The 13,587-nt window shown below is 47.4% G+C and overlaps 1 protein-coding gene across 7 annotated transcripts in view; it reads right to left on the reverse strand.

Annotated features, from left to right (window-relative positions):
• ULK1 (unc-51 like autophagy activating kinase 1) overlaps positions 1–13,587 on the reverse strand; it is a 99,801-nt gene that overhangs the window by 28,781 nt on the left and 57,433 nt on the right. For 5 of the 7 annotated variants that reach the window (XM_073313040.2, XM_073313039.2, XM_073313037.2 and 2 more), the window contains 5 exons: positions 12,754–12,804; positions 5,734–5,822; positions 3,455–3,617; positions 2,113–2,173; positions 611–700 (listed from right to left, as the gene is read on the reverse strand). In XM_073313040.2, coding sequence (XP_073169141.1) covers positions 611–700; positions 2,113–2,173; positions 3,455–3,617; positions 5,734–5,822; positions 12,754–12,804 — 454 coding nt within the window. The remainder of the gene's footprint in view (positions 1–610; positions 701–2,112; positions 2,174–3,454; positions 3,618–5,733; positions 5,823–12,753; positions 12,805–13,587) is intronic. The other 2 variants (XM_073313036.2, XM_073313041.2) reach the window with 1 other exon arrangement.

The raw sequence follows: 13,587 nt of genomic DNA on the forward strand, positions 1-13,587 counted from the left end.
CTACGAAAAACATGGTGGTATTGGAAAAGCCCCAGCCAAAGCAGTGCCTTTGGGCTCCTGTGACGGTCGCCACTGTGGCTGGCACACTGGGGATTGAACTTGGACTCTGCAGTGCTAAAAGTGAGAGTGGCTACAGCTTGAGCTAAAGAGCCAAGTTCTCTAGCTGTAACACTCGTATTCTCCGTGGACTGGGCACAGAGGGGGACTCCACCAATGGGTTGCACTCAGCTCAGTCTCACGTCTGTGTAGTATTAGTAAAGTTCTGGATGGGGGCTGAGGGCGCTCCCTGGTCTCCAGAGCACAGGGGGTTAACTCCAGCTCAGATTCCTTCTCCCTTTGCCTTTCTTGGGGGGAGGGAATGCCTTTGAGGAGTTCAGGCTCCACATCCAGGACTGGGCTGAGCCTGAAGCTGCTGAGTTTTTCTGGTTAGTTTTTTTTATTGTAGCTGCTGCCCTTTGACTCGAGGACTCAAGGCCAAGCCTCACTGTGAGGTTCTGACCCCACCCCCAAATTGACATTGGTGGAAAGACACCTTGATTTCAGCAGGAGTTAGATCAAGACCTAAAACTTGTTTTTTTGGGGTGAACAATCTCACCAGCTTCCCTCTTACCCTGCCGGGCTGGGAGAAGTGCTGTACGGGGGCGAAGGGGATGGGGTCCTTGCCTGGCTCTCCACTCCGGCTGAAGTCACCAGAGAACTCCTGGAAAGGGAGAGAGAGAGTTCTGTTAGAGCCCAGGGGGCAACAGCACTTCCCCGCTCCTTACCGCTCCCCCCAGCTTTGCCCCCCAAGGCTTCGTGTCCTTTTCACATGTGTCGGAATGTAAGTTAACTGTGCCCCGGCACACGCTGTGGGAAGCAATCCATTCCCCTCTCCTCTCCTTTGCCCTTGCCAGGGGGCCTCAATGGGGGTGTACATGTAATTTCTGCCCTGTTTAAAAGGGCCTCAGTGTAAATGAGAATCAGGTCCTCAGAGTTTTTTGGTTTTTTTTTTAAAGAGGAATTGGAGGCTAGTTTTAACCACTCTTCCTTGTCCCTCAGCTCTGTCCCAAGAAACCCAATGGAACGGCAACTCAATTATCAGGAAGGCTGTGAATTTGGCTGAGAGTAGGCTGAGGTTAGATTAAATCAATAATAGAAAGATAGTAACAGCAGCATCTGCTCCAAACCCACTGCACTATTCATCAGTCTAGTAATAAATTGTCAGCCTTTATCCCTTGTGCAGCTCCTTTCATACAAGGATCTCAAAAGGCTTTGCAAAGGTGTACGGTTACCAACCCCCCACCATTTTACAGCTGATATAACCGAGCCATCAGGAGGTAAAGACTTGCTCACGGTCATGCAGTGAGTCAGTGGCAAAGTCTAGAAGCCAACACAGGTCTCCCGATTCCCAGGCCCGCGGAGTGGATAGGACACAACACCCCCTCCTCAAGACAAGGCTGAGGGACTGTGGACAAGTCACCCTCAGTTTTCTTAGGACAGACTTTTCTCTCCCTCCCCAGTTTCTCTAGAAAAAAAATGCTCCCTGGCAGAGGGGTACAGAAGGGAAGAGTCGGAGTTCTTCCTATTACTGACCTCATCGTAAAGTCTAGTCCTGCCGCAAGTCTGCAGCAAGGCTCTGCATACGGGCAGGAGAAAAGGGCTTGGGAACTTTGCCTGGCAGATGGAAAAGCGGCTAGCCAGCAAGCTGGGCTGGGTTCCAACCCAAATCTCTTCCAGTGAATGCTGGCATACTGCTGGGAATGGAATCAGAGAGCATTGCAGTTCCCCGGTGTCCCTGCTTTCTCTCTACGAGTCACTAAATTTCCCCATCCCAAAGGCCTAGAAAATTGTAAAGGTTTCTCTATGCTAAAAATACAGCCCATGTCTGGGGGGCCCATTACAATACATCTCCAGGCTGCTGTATAGGCAGGACCTTAAGGAGACTCTATGGTGCAAACAGGAAGCAATTTGCAACTAGGTCACTGAGAGAGTCATCTCTGAAGCAAAGAGAGGGCCTCATATAGAGTTAAGTGAGCAAAATCCCTTCTCCATCCCCTCAAGCCCAGCAGCGTTTAATGCAGTGTCCGTGCCAGAGGCTAACCATTCTAATTCTTAAGAGGCTAACGCTCTTACTCGCTGTACATCAGGCTGTCCTGGACGGGTTTCCCTCCTGCTGCCTCAGCAGTTAGATCACCTGTGTGTCAAGAAAGTGAAGAAATGGATTAGGTTTGGGTCATGTCCTTAAAAGCTTTTATATGTTCAGAGTGACTGATTTTAATCTCCTGCTTCTCCAAGACCAGGGGGAACGTGGATCCTAAGCAGCCTTTAAGATCTCTGTTTCGCTGAACCAGTGCAGCCAGCAGCTGGTTTCATTCTGATCCCCACGGCCTCAGGCTTTGACGGATTTGGTTTGAAAGGAGGTATTTTTGGAAAGGGGCAGAGACTTGACAGAGATGTTTCGGAGCATAGACACGCGTCCCTTGTTGCAAGCCGTTAGCTGCTTTGCAAATGCAGTGGCATGTTTTGCACGTAGGGCTCAAACACATCTATGCCCCATGTGGCAAGATTCCAATCTGACCCCGTGAGGTGGCAGCTGGATACACAGAAGAGCTCACCCCTGCCAAATGCTCAAAATGCTGGAAATGTGAACAGTGTCAGACGTTAGTACCCGGCTCCCACTGCTGTTACTGGGGAGAGTAAAAGCAACGCTGAGTTCTTCTCTCACACTCTAATTACACGCACCGACACACACTGCAGAGCCCATTCTCCCTTCCAAGCCTACAGGAAAGTTCAAATGTTTGCAAGAGAGATGAGGAAGGGAGGGCCTCATCCCCAGTTCAGCAAAGCACCATAAGCACATGCTTAACTGGAAGAATGTTCTTCAGTGCTCTGCTGAACAGGCACAGACTTAAGCACATGCCTAGGTGCATTGCTGAATGGGGGTCCTCTTCTTTGTGTACATGTGTTTATATGAACACACTTACTGCTACATACAGGGGGGAGGCATAGCTCAGTGGTTTGAGCATTGGCCCACTAAACCCAGGCTTCTGAGTTCAAACCCTGAGGGGGCCATTTAGCGATCTGGGGCAAAAATTGGGTATTGGTCCTGCTTTGAGCAGGGGGTTGGACTAGATGACCTCCTGAGGTGTCTTCCAATCCTGAGGTTCTATGATCTATGTAAGCCTACATTGCTTCTCCCCCACTGGGGTTTTCAGTTCTTATGCTCAATTCAGGTCCATGTCCTGAAAGATTCCTTATTCTCAAATCCTTTCTTTGAAGCTATTTAGTTACAGAATGTACTACAATGCAATCACCGTGCCAGATGTTTCCTCAGTCTGGGAAACCAAAACATTCCCACTTTACAGTCAAAACGCACAGATCTATCAGTGTTTTGGCTTTCCAGAAGCGGTCTTCAGTGTACAAACAGCCTCACTTCTGCACGGTCTCTAAACACACTACAAACAGCGTGCCTTACTTGCGAACTGTGCTGGGACCATAACAAAGTCGTCAGTGTCACAGGAGGAATTCTTGCTGCTGCTTTCAGCGGAGTCCTTAGACCCATGCAGAAAACCAGGGGAATCCTGGGCAGGAGACACCAGAGCCTTCTCCCGCAGCTGCTGCATCTCTCCTATGGACTGCTTGAAGCAAAGAAAACAAACACGGAGTTTAATACAGCTATGCATCATTCTGCTAGATTCTCTAAATTAAATTGTGCAAAGCCAGAGCCAAAATTCTGCTGATAAACGGGGGCTGCCAACTCGCCACAAACAGATGCTTCCTTTACTGAGTGCAAAAGAACCGTATCTTTCAAAGCTAAACCCAAGTCAGAACAATGCCTCTTTTGATCACCAAAACATGGCCCTGGTACATCAAATGCACCCCAGATAAGAATAGTTTCTCCGAGGTAGGCACCACGCTTTGCTTAGACTTTCCTGATGGATAGACCACCAGCTCACCACAGAAGGAATACAAGGAGAACTAGGAAGAGATGGGAAGGGAGGGGGGTTAGTTTTGTTGCTGGCACGCGGCTGCTATCCACTCACTCCACGGCAGTAGCTGGATTTTGGGTACGTTTACAGAACGTAGGGTCATCAGCGAGGCACTGACCTGTGCAAATATATTTCACTGGGGCTGGGACGCAATAAGTGGGGAGTGAAGCCTGGGGAGCAGGGCTTGTGGGAATCAAGAGCAGCTCAGAGTGGTCAGTCAATACCAAATGGTCCTTTCAGTGGCAGGACAGGCTCCAGGGAGAGCTGCATTATACCTTCCCCTCAGCCAGAAGGGACGAGTGCCACGACATCGACACTTTAAGGATGGGAATGGGGAAACGTGAGTGGTTCAGAAGGATCCCTTCTGCCATCCCTTAGGCAGGAAGCATATCGACCATGTCTGCTATATAGGCCTTAGCCATTCCTCAACCAAGTGCTGTTTGGGGCTGGGAGAGATCTCCAAGGGGTTGAATTAAAGCAACTTTCATTTGGGTCCCTAGAGCAAGGTCAGTATATGAAACCTCTTGCTAACTCAGTGGCTTGACAGGGAGTTTGTACCTCTCATGTGCTGCTCAAGCCAGAGAGCAGGCTAGGCGTTCTTGATGCTCAGGGACAGGAGAGACGGCCACAATGTTCTCTAATCAAGTGTGACGTGAGTGCTAGAGATCTCACGACCTAGGCCAGCCCCTCCTCTCCAGAGAAGAGAGATGATAATTGCAGGAGGAAGAGAAATGAACAAAACTCTTGCCCCCAGTGACCCAACTCGGTGAAGTCCAAAGGATATGAAGAGCAAAGAGCCCCTCTTCCAGATCACCCTGAACATCAGAGCTCCTGGGTTAGCTTAGGGCAGGGGTTCCAACCTTTCCCATACCAGGAATGCGCACCCCACCCACCCCCAGACTCTCTTCTCCTCAGAACCTCGTAACACCTACTCACGACACCGCTTGAGGCGTGTAACCTGCAAATTCAGAGCCCCTGGTCTAGGGACATTAGGAAGAACAAAATGCCTAATAGGAAAGCAATCTTGCAAAGGAGGAACAAGAAAATTCATAACCATTTCCCTCTTCCCTTATCCCCATCACATCAATATTCCTCTGCACAAAGAAGTTCAAAAGGCAACTTTCACCGACAGTCTCTGAAATCCACTCGGTGAGCTGGGGGGATGTCACTTTGCTGGCAGGTTAACATTCAGCCCTTCAGAGGAAAGTTTTAGTGGTTAAGTAATGAAGGGGGACAGACGTCCGTTCAGATCCACTCTCCTAAGCCTACCACACTGTGGCAGGTCTGGGCCTGAGCAGACAGCTTTGGCGAACGTGCGTCTGGGCAGGTTCACCTTGCAAAAGAAGGTGGATTGTGCTGTCAAACTTGGCTCGAGGGCAGAGAGCTGGCAGCCAGCGTTAGATGCTGAATTAATGACTTGTTCTGGTTCTTAGGAGTCTTACAGCTCTACTGACACCAGCTGGTGTCATTAATGCAAGCCTCGCTCACTGCAGGCTCTTTGCATAATAGATAAAGACAAACTGAAGCACTCCTTGTGGAGACAGAAAGTCACTTTAGGACCCCAACCCACATCATACTGCATAGGAGCTTGCAACAGGCACAGCCTGAATTACTAAGGTATTACAATCTTCAGCAACTTCAGACAGTGACAGCAAAGGACCTATTTCAAATGATCCAACAAGATGGCGAAGCAGAAAGGGACAGCAGCCAAGGCACCATCAGGAATGTTAACAACCCCCCCCAGATATCTGTGGGTTGTACTTACAGGAGGTGAGGCCAGGTGGGAAGTGGAAGAGCTGCTGGAGGAACTACCAGAGCCTGAGCTTGGATAAGAAGGCATTGGCACAGAAGCAGCTGGGAACAGAAAGAAATCATTAAACGTTCTGACCGGCCAACAATGCAATGATTAAAAAGGATTTTCTAGTCTTCTTTCCCATCAGGTTTATCTCATATACCAGTTGGTGCCATTTAATGGAGGGAAAACCAACATTTGGTCCAGTTTAAATGAGAAAAAACTTGCCTCCCCCACACGGCCATTTGACATCTGTTATCTTTATTATGGTACTCCTGCAGGACACATGGCCACCTTAGCTGTGAATGTGCTTACTGGTCAGCTCTAAGGCAGCCCATTCCCAGTAACCTGGGAGATGTTTTGGTATTTTAATGGTTTACGTGGATCCAGAAGATAGTCATTTCACTTCTCTTCTCTCCTACCTGCATTGTCAGAAAATTACAGCCTTGCCTTAGTTTTATTAACCCACAGGATTGGGCATACTTACTCCATGTACACGGTATAGAGCAGGGGTAGTCAACAGGCAGACCGTGGGTCAAATCCATACCACCAGACACTTTTGAATGGACCCCAAAATCTTTTTATTTACTTATTATCATCATTACTGTTATGGTTTTTTAAAATTATTTTCTCTGGAGTCTGGACCTTGACTATACCTTGACTAAGAAATCTGGACCTTGATAAAAAATAATTGACTATCCCGATAGGGTAATTATGAAGAGGAAAGCTTTCTTCTCCATGTAAAACTGCTTCATGGTGAACAATGTTAAAATATTACAATGAAAGGCTTATGTTTATTTTAACAGCCAGGTAACTACATGGAGATACATTCATTTCTTTAACCCTTAGGGCAATGTTCAGTGATGGTGTGTGTGCATGGGTGGTAGGGGAAGAGATGGTCTACTGGCAAGAAGAGCTGGGATCCTTTGGGCTCTTGACAGGGCAGAAATTAAAACTGTTCCCATCATACAAGTCTCCTTTTATTCTGGCCTGCCTGTGGACCTTGCCTTACACTTCCCCTGCCCCAGCTTATACCAGTAAAAAGTGGCTCCATGATCACAGGCTGGGAGTGAGGATCAGAGTGAGGGAGCAAGAGCTGAAGGAGGTGTCCCAAGAGAAGGTAGGAGGGCTTCCTCAGTAGCCAGAGATAAAGGGAGGATACTACAAAGAAAGCAGAATCATTGACAAGGGCCAGAGAAGAGGAGAGAGATGGGTCTCCCGTCCCTTGTATTGGAACCCCAAGGATGTCGTCTATTTATCCTCAGGGTTCTAAGGGTTAAGCCCATAGACAAGGACATCTCTGTGAGAGGAAAGCTTCCTTTTCTGTAACTCCCATGCCTATACCGAGGGTGGGTTTGACTGCAATCTCAGTAAGTCATGTTGTTATAACACGCTGCCCTGCCGAGAAAGAAAAGTATCCCCAAAATGGGAATTCTGGAAGGAAGATCAGAGGCTCAGGGTGCTCAGTTAAATATTAAATACCCAGAATGCATTTTCAGCTCCCATGTCTAACAGCATGGCCGGCTCTCACGCCCTATGCTTGAGGAACAAACCAGAAAGTCTGGGTGAACTCACATGTAGGTGGAGAGCCCAATTCCATGCAGCACTTCTTTGAAATCACTGGGATTCCTACATGTAGACAGCTTGCAGGTCAGTCCCAACCGCCTTCTCAATGTCTTGGAAAACAAGAAGCCTGAAAGAATCTCCCCAGTTTTAGCCTGCAAACTGTGACAGGAAGTACAAACAACTGCAGCTGCCAAATCTGCACAAAGAAACTAGGAACCCTCCTCAACTCTTAGCGGAGGCCTCACAGATGAGTACTGTAGTGAGGTCTCCCACTACCAAGATTTTATTGTTTTTACAAAATAAACTGCACCATGTACTGTACACTAACTGCCATATCTGCTTTAATGTTTATTTTTCCCTTGGACGATCATTTTTACTATTTGGGAACTCGGCTGAATTTGGAGCTTTTCCTTCTATTTTTGTCTATTTGCACTGGAAAGGTGCTCCATAAATCTAAGGGCAGGAAGAAAGACTTTTCCACGATGTAGCTGAATTCAAACTAAATGACAGCTGCTAAAGTAAATGAACTAAACGCATCTTTGGATGCAGCCTCCTTGATTGTTATTTTATTATTTCTTCCCTGGGCCCCCATTGACTTCATTGCAGGATCAGAAGGCTAGCTCACAAGATCTGGTCATTTACAGCAGGGGCTTTCAGTCTCTGTGAATTAGTCAGATTCCACTGTAATTATATGTTTGATTCCCCCTTTACCCAAAAAAGGCACAATCAGGTAATGACAGCAATACACAACCGCTTGAAAGAAATGCACTCAGTCCTGTTTTCTGCCCGCAAGGCATTCACTTTCAGTTTAAAATTTTAAAGGAATAAACTTTTTGGAACATGATGTTTTCACCTGGAAACTGGACAGAGAGACAGTAACATGAATTATGTTCCGCACCCCAAATCCTAAAATTGCCAGGCATCATGGTAACAAAGGCATTAGCTCTCATAATTATCTTCTCCAGCTTGTCCCAACAATGGAGTTATCATCCAGCTGGTAGCAACATCAGTAGTCTCATGCCAACAGAATTCAAAACAGAGCACTGCCCAAAGGGGCAGTTTTGCTCTGAGAAGCAAGTAGGCGCAGCCCTGAACGATTCTTAGTGCAGGACTGAGGCCTACGCAAAAGCAGTTGCAACCAATAGGGTGCCATGATTTCCAGCAGAAACTTTATTTCGCCAGGGGCTTTTGTCTTGAAAAGTGATTTGGGGCTGAAACGTGGTGTAAAAAGTCTCCATCTGGCATCCACTTGTCATATAAACCAGCTGGATAGAATTTGGTAAATCTCTGTAGCTCTCTTGTTTTGTTGATGTTTAACCACTGAAGCCTCAGCATCAATTCCTGATGAGGCAGTATTTTGGAGGTTGCAAGGTACAGAAGCAAAAGATGAATTAAGTAAAAATTCCCCTTTAAACCTTTGAGTTTCAGAAAATACCATATTTGAAATGTAGCTATTGTACCATGTGCAGGTAGTTAGATTTACAGATGATTTTGCTGGTCTTTGCTTTGTGAGTACGCACAGTAAGATCAGAAAGTTGGCATCAGAGCTATAGGTCAAGTGCACCAAACTGAACATATTGTTCCAGACACTGAACCATCTCACCAGTATTATGTATCACATTAATGCATAATATTTGCTCATGCTACCTGGCATCTCTCTTGCAAGCCAGGTTCAAAGAGACATCAAGTGATACATTAGTCATAAATAGGGGGAAAAAGAGAGGACAATATAGACTCATAGACTTTAAGGTCATAAAGGACCATCATGATCATCTAGTTTGACCTCTATCACACTGCAGGCCACAGAACCTCACCCACCCCACTCCTGATTAGACCCTTAACCTCTGACCAAGTTACTGAAGTCCTGAAATCATGGTTTAAAGACTTCAAGTTATAGAGAATTCACCATTTATGTTAGTTTAAATCTGCAAGTGACCCATGTCCCATGCTGCAGAAGAAGGCAAAAAACCTCCAGGGTCTCTGCTAATCTGACCTGGGGGAAAATTCCTTCCCAACCCCCAATATGGTGATCAGTATACACCCCAGCTAATGCAATTGTATTTACTGGTCACAACAGCCTTAATTATGCTTCCTCGTGCTCGGTTCCGATAATGCACTGTAACCAATATCACGCGCCTATCCAAGGTCCTACAGCATCTATCTACAGACAAATGACATTCTTACTAGAAGGGTGTATTTTAGGATTTTATTGATATTTTTACACTTCTAAGATACATCTCTCATCGCAGGTACAAAACCCACAAGTTAAATAAATAACAAAGACAGACAACACAAGTTAACAAAACCCAAGGCCCCAAACCCACCACTCAGGCTAAAGCCAGTGGCAAGCAGATCACTCTTGCAGCATGCCCTGAAGGCCAACAGACTTGAGGCCCTTGTCTCACCATGGAGGAGGATGGATGTGGGAGGGAAATACACCTCAGAACAGGCCATTAGATGGCTTCAGGAGGCCTGGGTTGCATTCCTAGCTCTGCTGCAGACTGCCATGTGGCCTGGAGCAAATCACCTCGCCTACACAGGCCTGTTTCCTCTCCCACCCTCTGTCTGTCTTCACTGTGTAATCTGTGAGCCCTTTAGCGCAGGAACTGTCTTGAAGTGTATGTCTCTAAGTGCTGCGCCTCCCACAATAGGGCCTTGAGCTTAGTTGATGCTTCTACCTGATCCCCAAATACAAATATTTCATAATAATTGTTACTTGGAAACAAACTGGAAGCCAGAGCAGGTAATGGGCTACAGGTGTCCTAATCTCTTAGACAGAAATGCTAGAGACCCAGTCCTGCTTCTGATGAAGTCAGTGGCAGTTTTCTTATCAGTTCCAGTGTGAAGAGGATATCAGAGAAGCAATGAGGCAACCTCTAAAATTATTCCCATTATGATCCTGGCACGGGGATTCTCACAAATGAATCCATTCTGGGAGTGACATACTCTCCATCTAAGGTCAGATGCAGCTACCCAGACCTCACCACCTCCGCCATCCTCCCTACTCCCATGTCGAGTGGAATGGCTAGATGGACTAACAGGAGGGCTATAGCAGCACCCAGCCAGGTCCATGTTCTGCGTCCGAAGTCAGGGGGCTTCATCCCTGAGCAAGTCAAAGTGTAACTGCTAGGCATGGACCTCGCATTAAACTGCATCAATCACAAGGGAGACCCTTGTCAGATGATGTCCTGCATGCCTCAGACGAGACTTCAAGTGACAGCGATATTATACCCCATGCCCCTGGCTTACCTCTCTCAAGTTGGCTCTTCCTGCCTTATCTCCCCTATGCAGGGATCAAAAGGACCCAAGTTAACCCCCGTCATCTCACCTCTTAGCAGTCCAAGCCACACACCCCAGGAACTCTCTCAATCTCCTGAAGGCCTCCATCCATTGGGTGCATCCACTACAGCCAATTGTCAGAGTACAGACCAGGGCAGGCCGCAAGAGCCATCGACCCAAACAACAGGCCTCCCCACAAAAGACCACAGTCCAAGACCTCTGAGGTCAACGACAGGAACTTCTTCCCTCTCCTTGTTTAAAGAAATATCAGTCTTTCCCTGTCCCAGGCTTTACACATATGTCTAGTGGTGGGGACGGGGAAGGCTGGTGGGCAGCTTCAGATAAGGAAGGTCCTTACCTGCCCGCAGGGGTGGCCGTTGTACAGGGCCAGTGCCCCGCACCAGTAGCCTAGGTGCACTTGGAGGCGAAGGCCGAGACAGGAGAACCCTCCCCTGGCTGTGGTGGTGCGCTTGCTTTCCGCACTCCGAGGGTGTGGGTGATGCTGGAAATGGAGGGCAAGTCAGGAGAATCCTTTCCTGCTTGCTTGGGGTTCCCTGTGGTACAGGGCTGGCCCTCCATGGTGACAGTGCAGCTGGACATGAGAGCTGGGCCGGTGGGTGAGCAAGCCAGGGTTGCGAGAATCGTTGCCTGCCTGCAGGTAGGTCAGAGACTGAGGGTCTCATCCCCCAGAGTGGTGGTGTGGCGAGAGATGAGGGGCGAGCTGGCTTTGGAGCTTCCCGAGGCAGGCAGAGTCCTTCCTTGTCTGCAGGGCGGTCAGGCTTTGAAGGGCTTGTCCTGCACAGTGGCGGCGTGGCTGGTGCTGGGGGCCAGGCTGGCTTGGGAGTTTCCTTAAGCAAGCAGAGTCCTTTCCCGCCTGCAGGACAACCCCGCTTTGCAGGGCTCACCCCACATGGCGATGGTGCAGCTGGCGGTAGGGGCCGGGCTGGCTTGTAAGTGGCCCTAAACCAGAAGAATCTTTTCCTGCCCGTGGTATGGTCACCTAAGCACACAGTTAAGGTGGGGGAGTGTTTACAATGCGTATCAGGGATAAACCAGAACTCCTGCCTCGGAGCCATGTGTTCCTACAGCAAGACTGTCAAGAGCGACAAGCAACACCTCGTTTTTTTGGCATCCACTTTGAGACCCATTAAAGAGGCCTGATGTTCAGAAAGTGCCGGGCACTCACCCTCTGAAAATGAGGCCCTTTTGAGATAGTTCAAGGTTGGCCTCCAAAAATCGCCAGCCACTGCTGAAAATCTTGGCTCCAGTATTTAAACAGAAGCTTAAGAAGAGGTCTAATGAGAGTCCTTCTGTAAAAGCAATGGTCGTGCACTCTCGATAGAGCTCTTATAAGGGGGGGGCCATCTTGGTCAGGGGGAAAATTACCCAGTACTGTGATAGTGATTCTGGGTTGGCCACTGAATTCCACTTTTAATTTAAAAGGAGATGATAAAGCTGGTTGGAAAATTGCAACAGATACAAAACATTTTGATAAAAAAAAAAAAAAAAAAAAGAAGAGGGGGAGGAATTGCCAGTGGAAAACATTTTTCAATTTTTCAACTGGCTTCAGTCACAAGTATCCAAAATAAACCCCTCTAAAGCAAGAGAACTTGGAAGAACCTGGAGTTAAAACCTGGATTTGGTCCAAAAGACTGCACTGCTCTCCAGTATCTGCTATTCAGTGCAACCCAACAAATGGGTAATGGATACATGGCTTGGGGCATTTTCACAATTAGATCATTAGTTTACAACCTGGCCACCATCCACTGTTATTAATTGTCTTATACACGCAGGTGAGAGGGAGATATAAGCAGCATAATGCTGTTTACCCACAAGTACCTATAAGACTGTAAGGTCAGTCATTTCCAAGAAGAAAGCCATCCCCACACACACACACACAAGCTAGATTTACTCCACTTTAGGTCCTTAAACAGACCAAGGAAATCCAGCTTTTGAAGATAATTCAGCAGATTCAAATAAATTTCAGCTGCAATATCCAGAGATCTTGAACTCAACCCAGTGGTGAAGCCCAAGTCAATGCTCAAATAACCAAAAGGACTTGGAGACAGCTCTCTCTTTTGGGGCTTAGTGGTTAGGGGAAGGTAAATCATGGCTTGTTAAAGTTTTAAGAAAAATATTAACACTTACATTTTTTCATAGAGGCACTTGCATCCAAGAAAGGGTGATGGAAAAACTCATCTGAAAATAGAGGAATAACGGTTCAATGTAAGTAAAATGCTGTGTGTCCAAACAGTTTACAAAGCTGGGAAAGTTATTTGGTATTTTTCCATTCTGTGATCTACAGTCTGCTTGTCCCAGTTAGACTATCCATACACTGCAGTTATACTTAGCATTGTTCTAAGGAGACAGGCTGGGGACTGGACGGAGGGCCAGTTCAAGGAAGCCTGTTGTGTCCTTGGAAGTCACAAGAGCGTGTACATTGCTGGAGAATCAGAGGGGTGAAGGCACGATTAGACATGTCTGGATTGGATGCTTTTGTGAAGGAAGTAAGGGAGATTGCAGATGATAAGGGGGAGAAAATGCCCCTTGCCAAAACACGATAAAAGGAGAATTATCCTGATTCCTATGGGGGGCTCAAGAGGTCACCACAGAGCAACTCTTTCTGCATGGCACTGGAGAAGGAGTAGACAGTCAGCCTGTTCTAGTCGCTCTTTCTCCTGTCTGCACATGACAGTAAAGAGTAAGACAAATTCCACTGCAAGCTTCAACCCTGGCATGCACTCTAGCACATGTTCAGAGTCTATTAACTGCATTAGAAATGGAAGGAGAGGTTTTTCTGGGTACCAAAATGATGGAGGCTTGACAAATGTTAGGTTCAAGATGGTCTTCCCACCAGCACTGAACTCCTATGCCATGCCATGCCAGCCAGGGATGGGGAATCACTCCCATTGCAAGAAGCCACGGAGAAGAATAGGGAACATGTCGAAAACTGGGGTGGGTGCAGATAGGATTTAGGGGATA

This window comes from Lepidochelys kempii, chromosome 15 (genome assembly GCF_965140285.1).
Source record: "Lepidochelys kempii isolate rLepKem1 chromosome 15, rLepKem1.hap1, whole genome shotgun sequence".
NCBI classification, from domain to species: Eukaryota; Metazoa; Chordata; order Testudines; family Cheloniidae; genus Lepidochelys; species Lepidochelys kempii.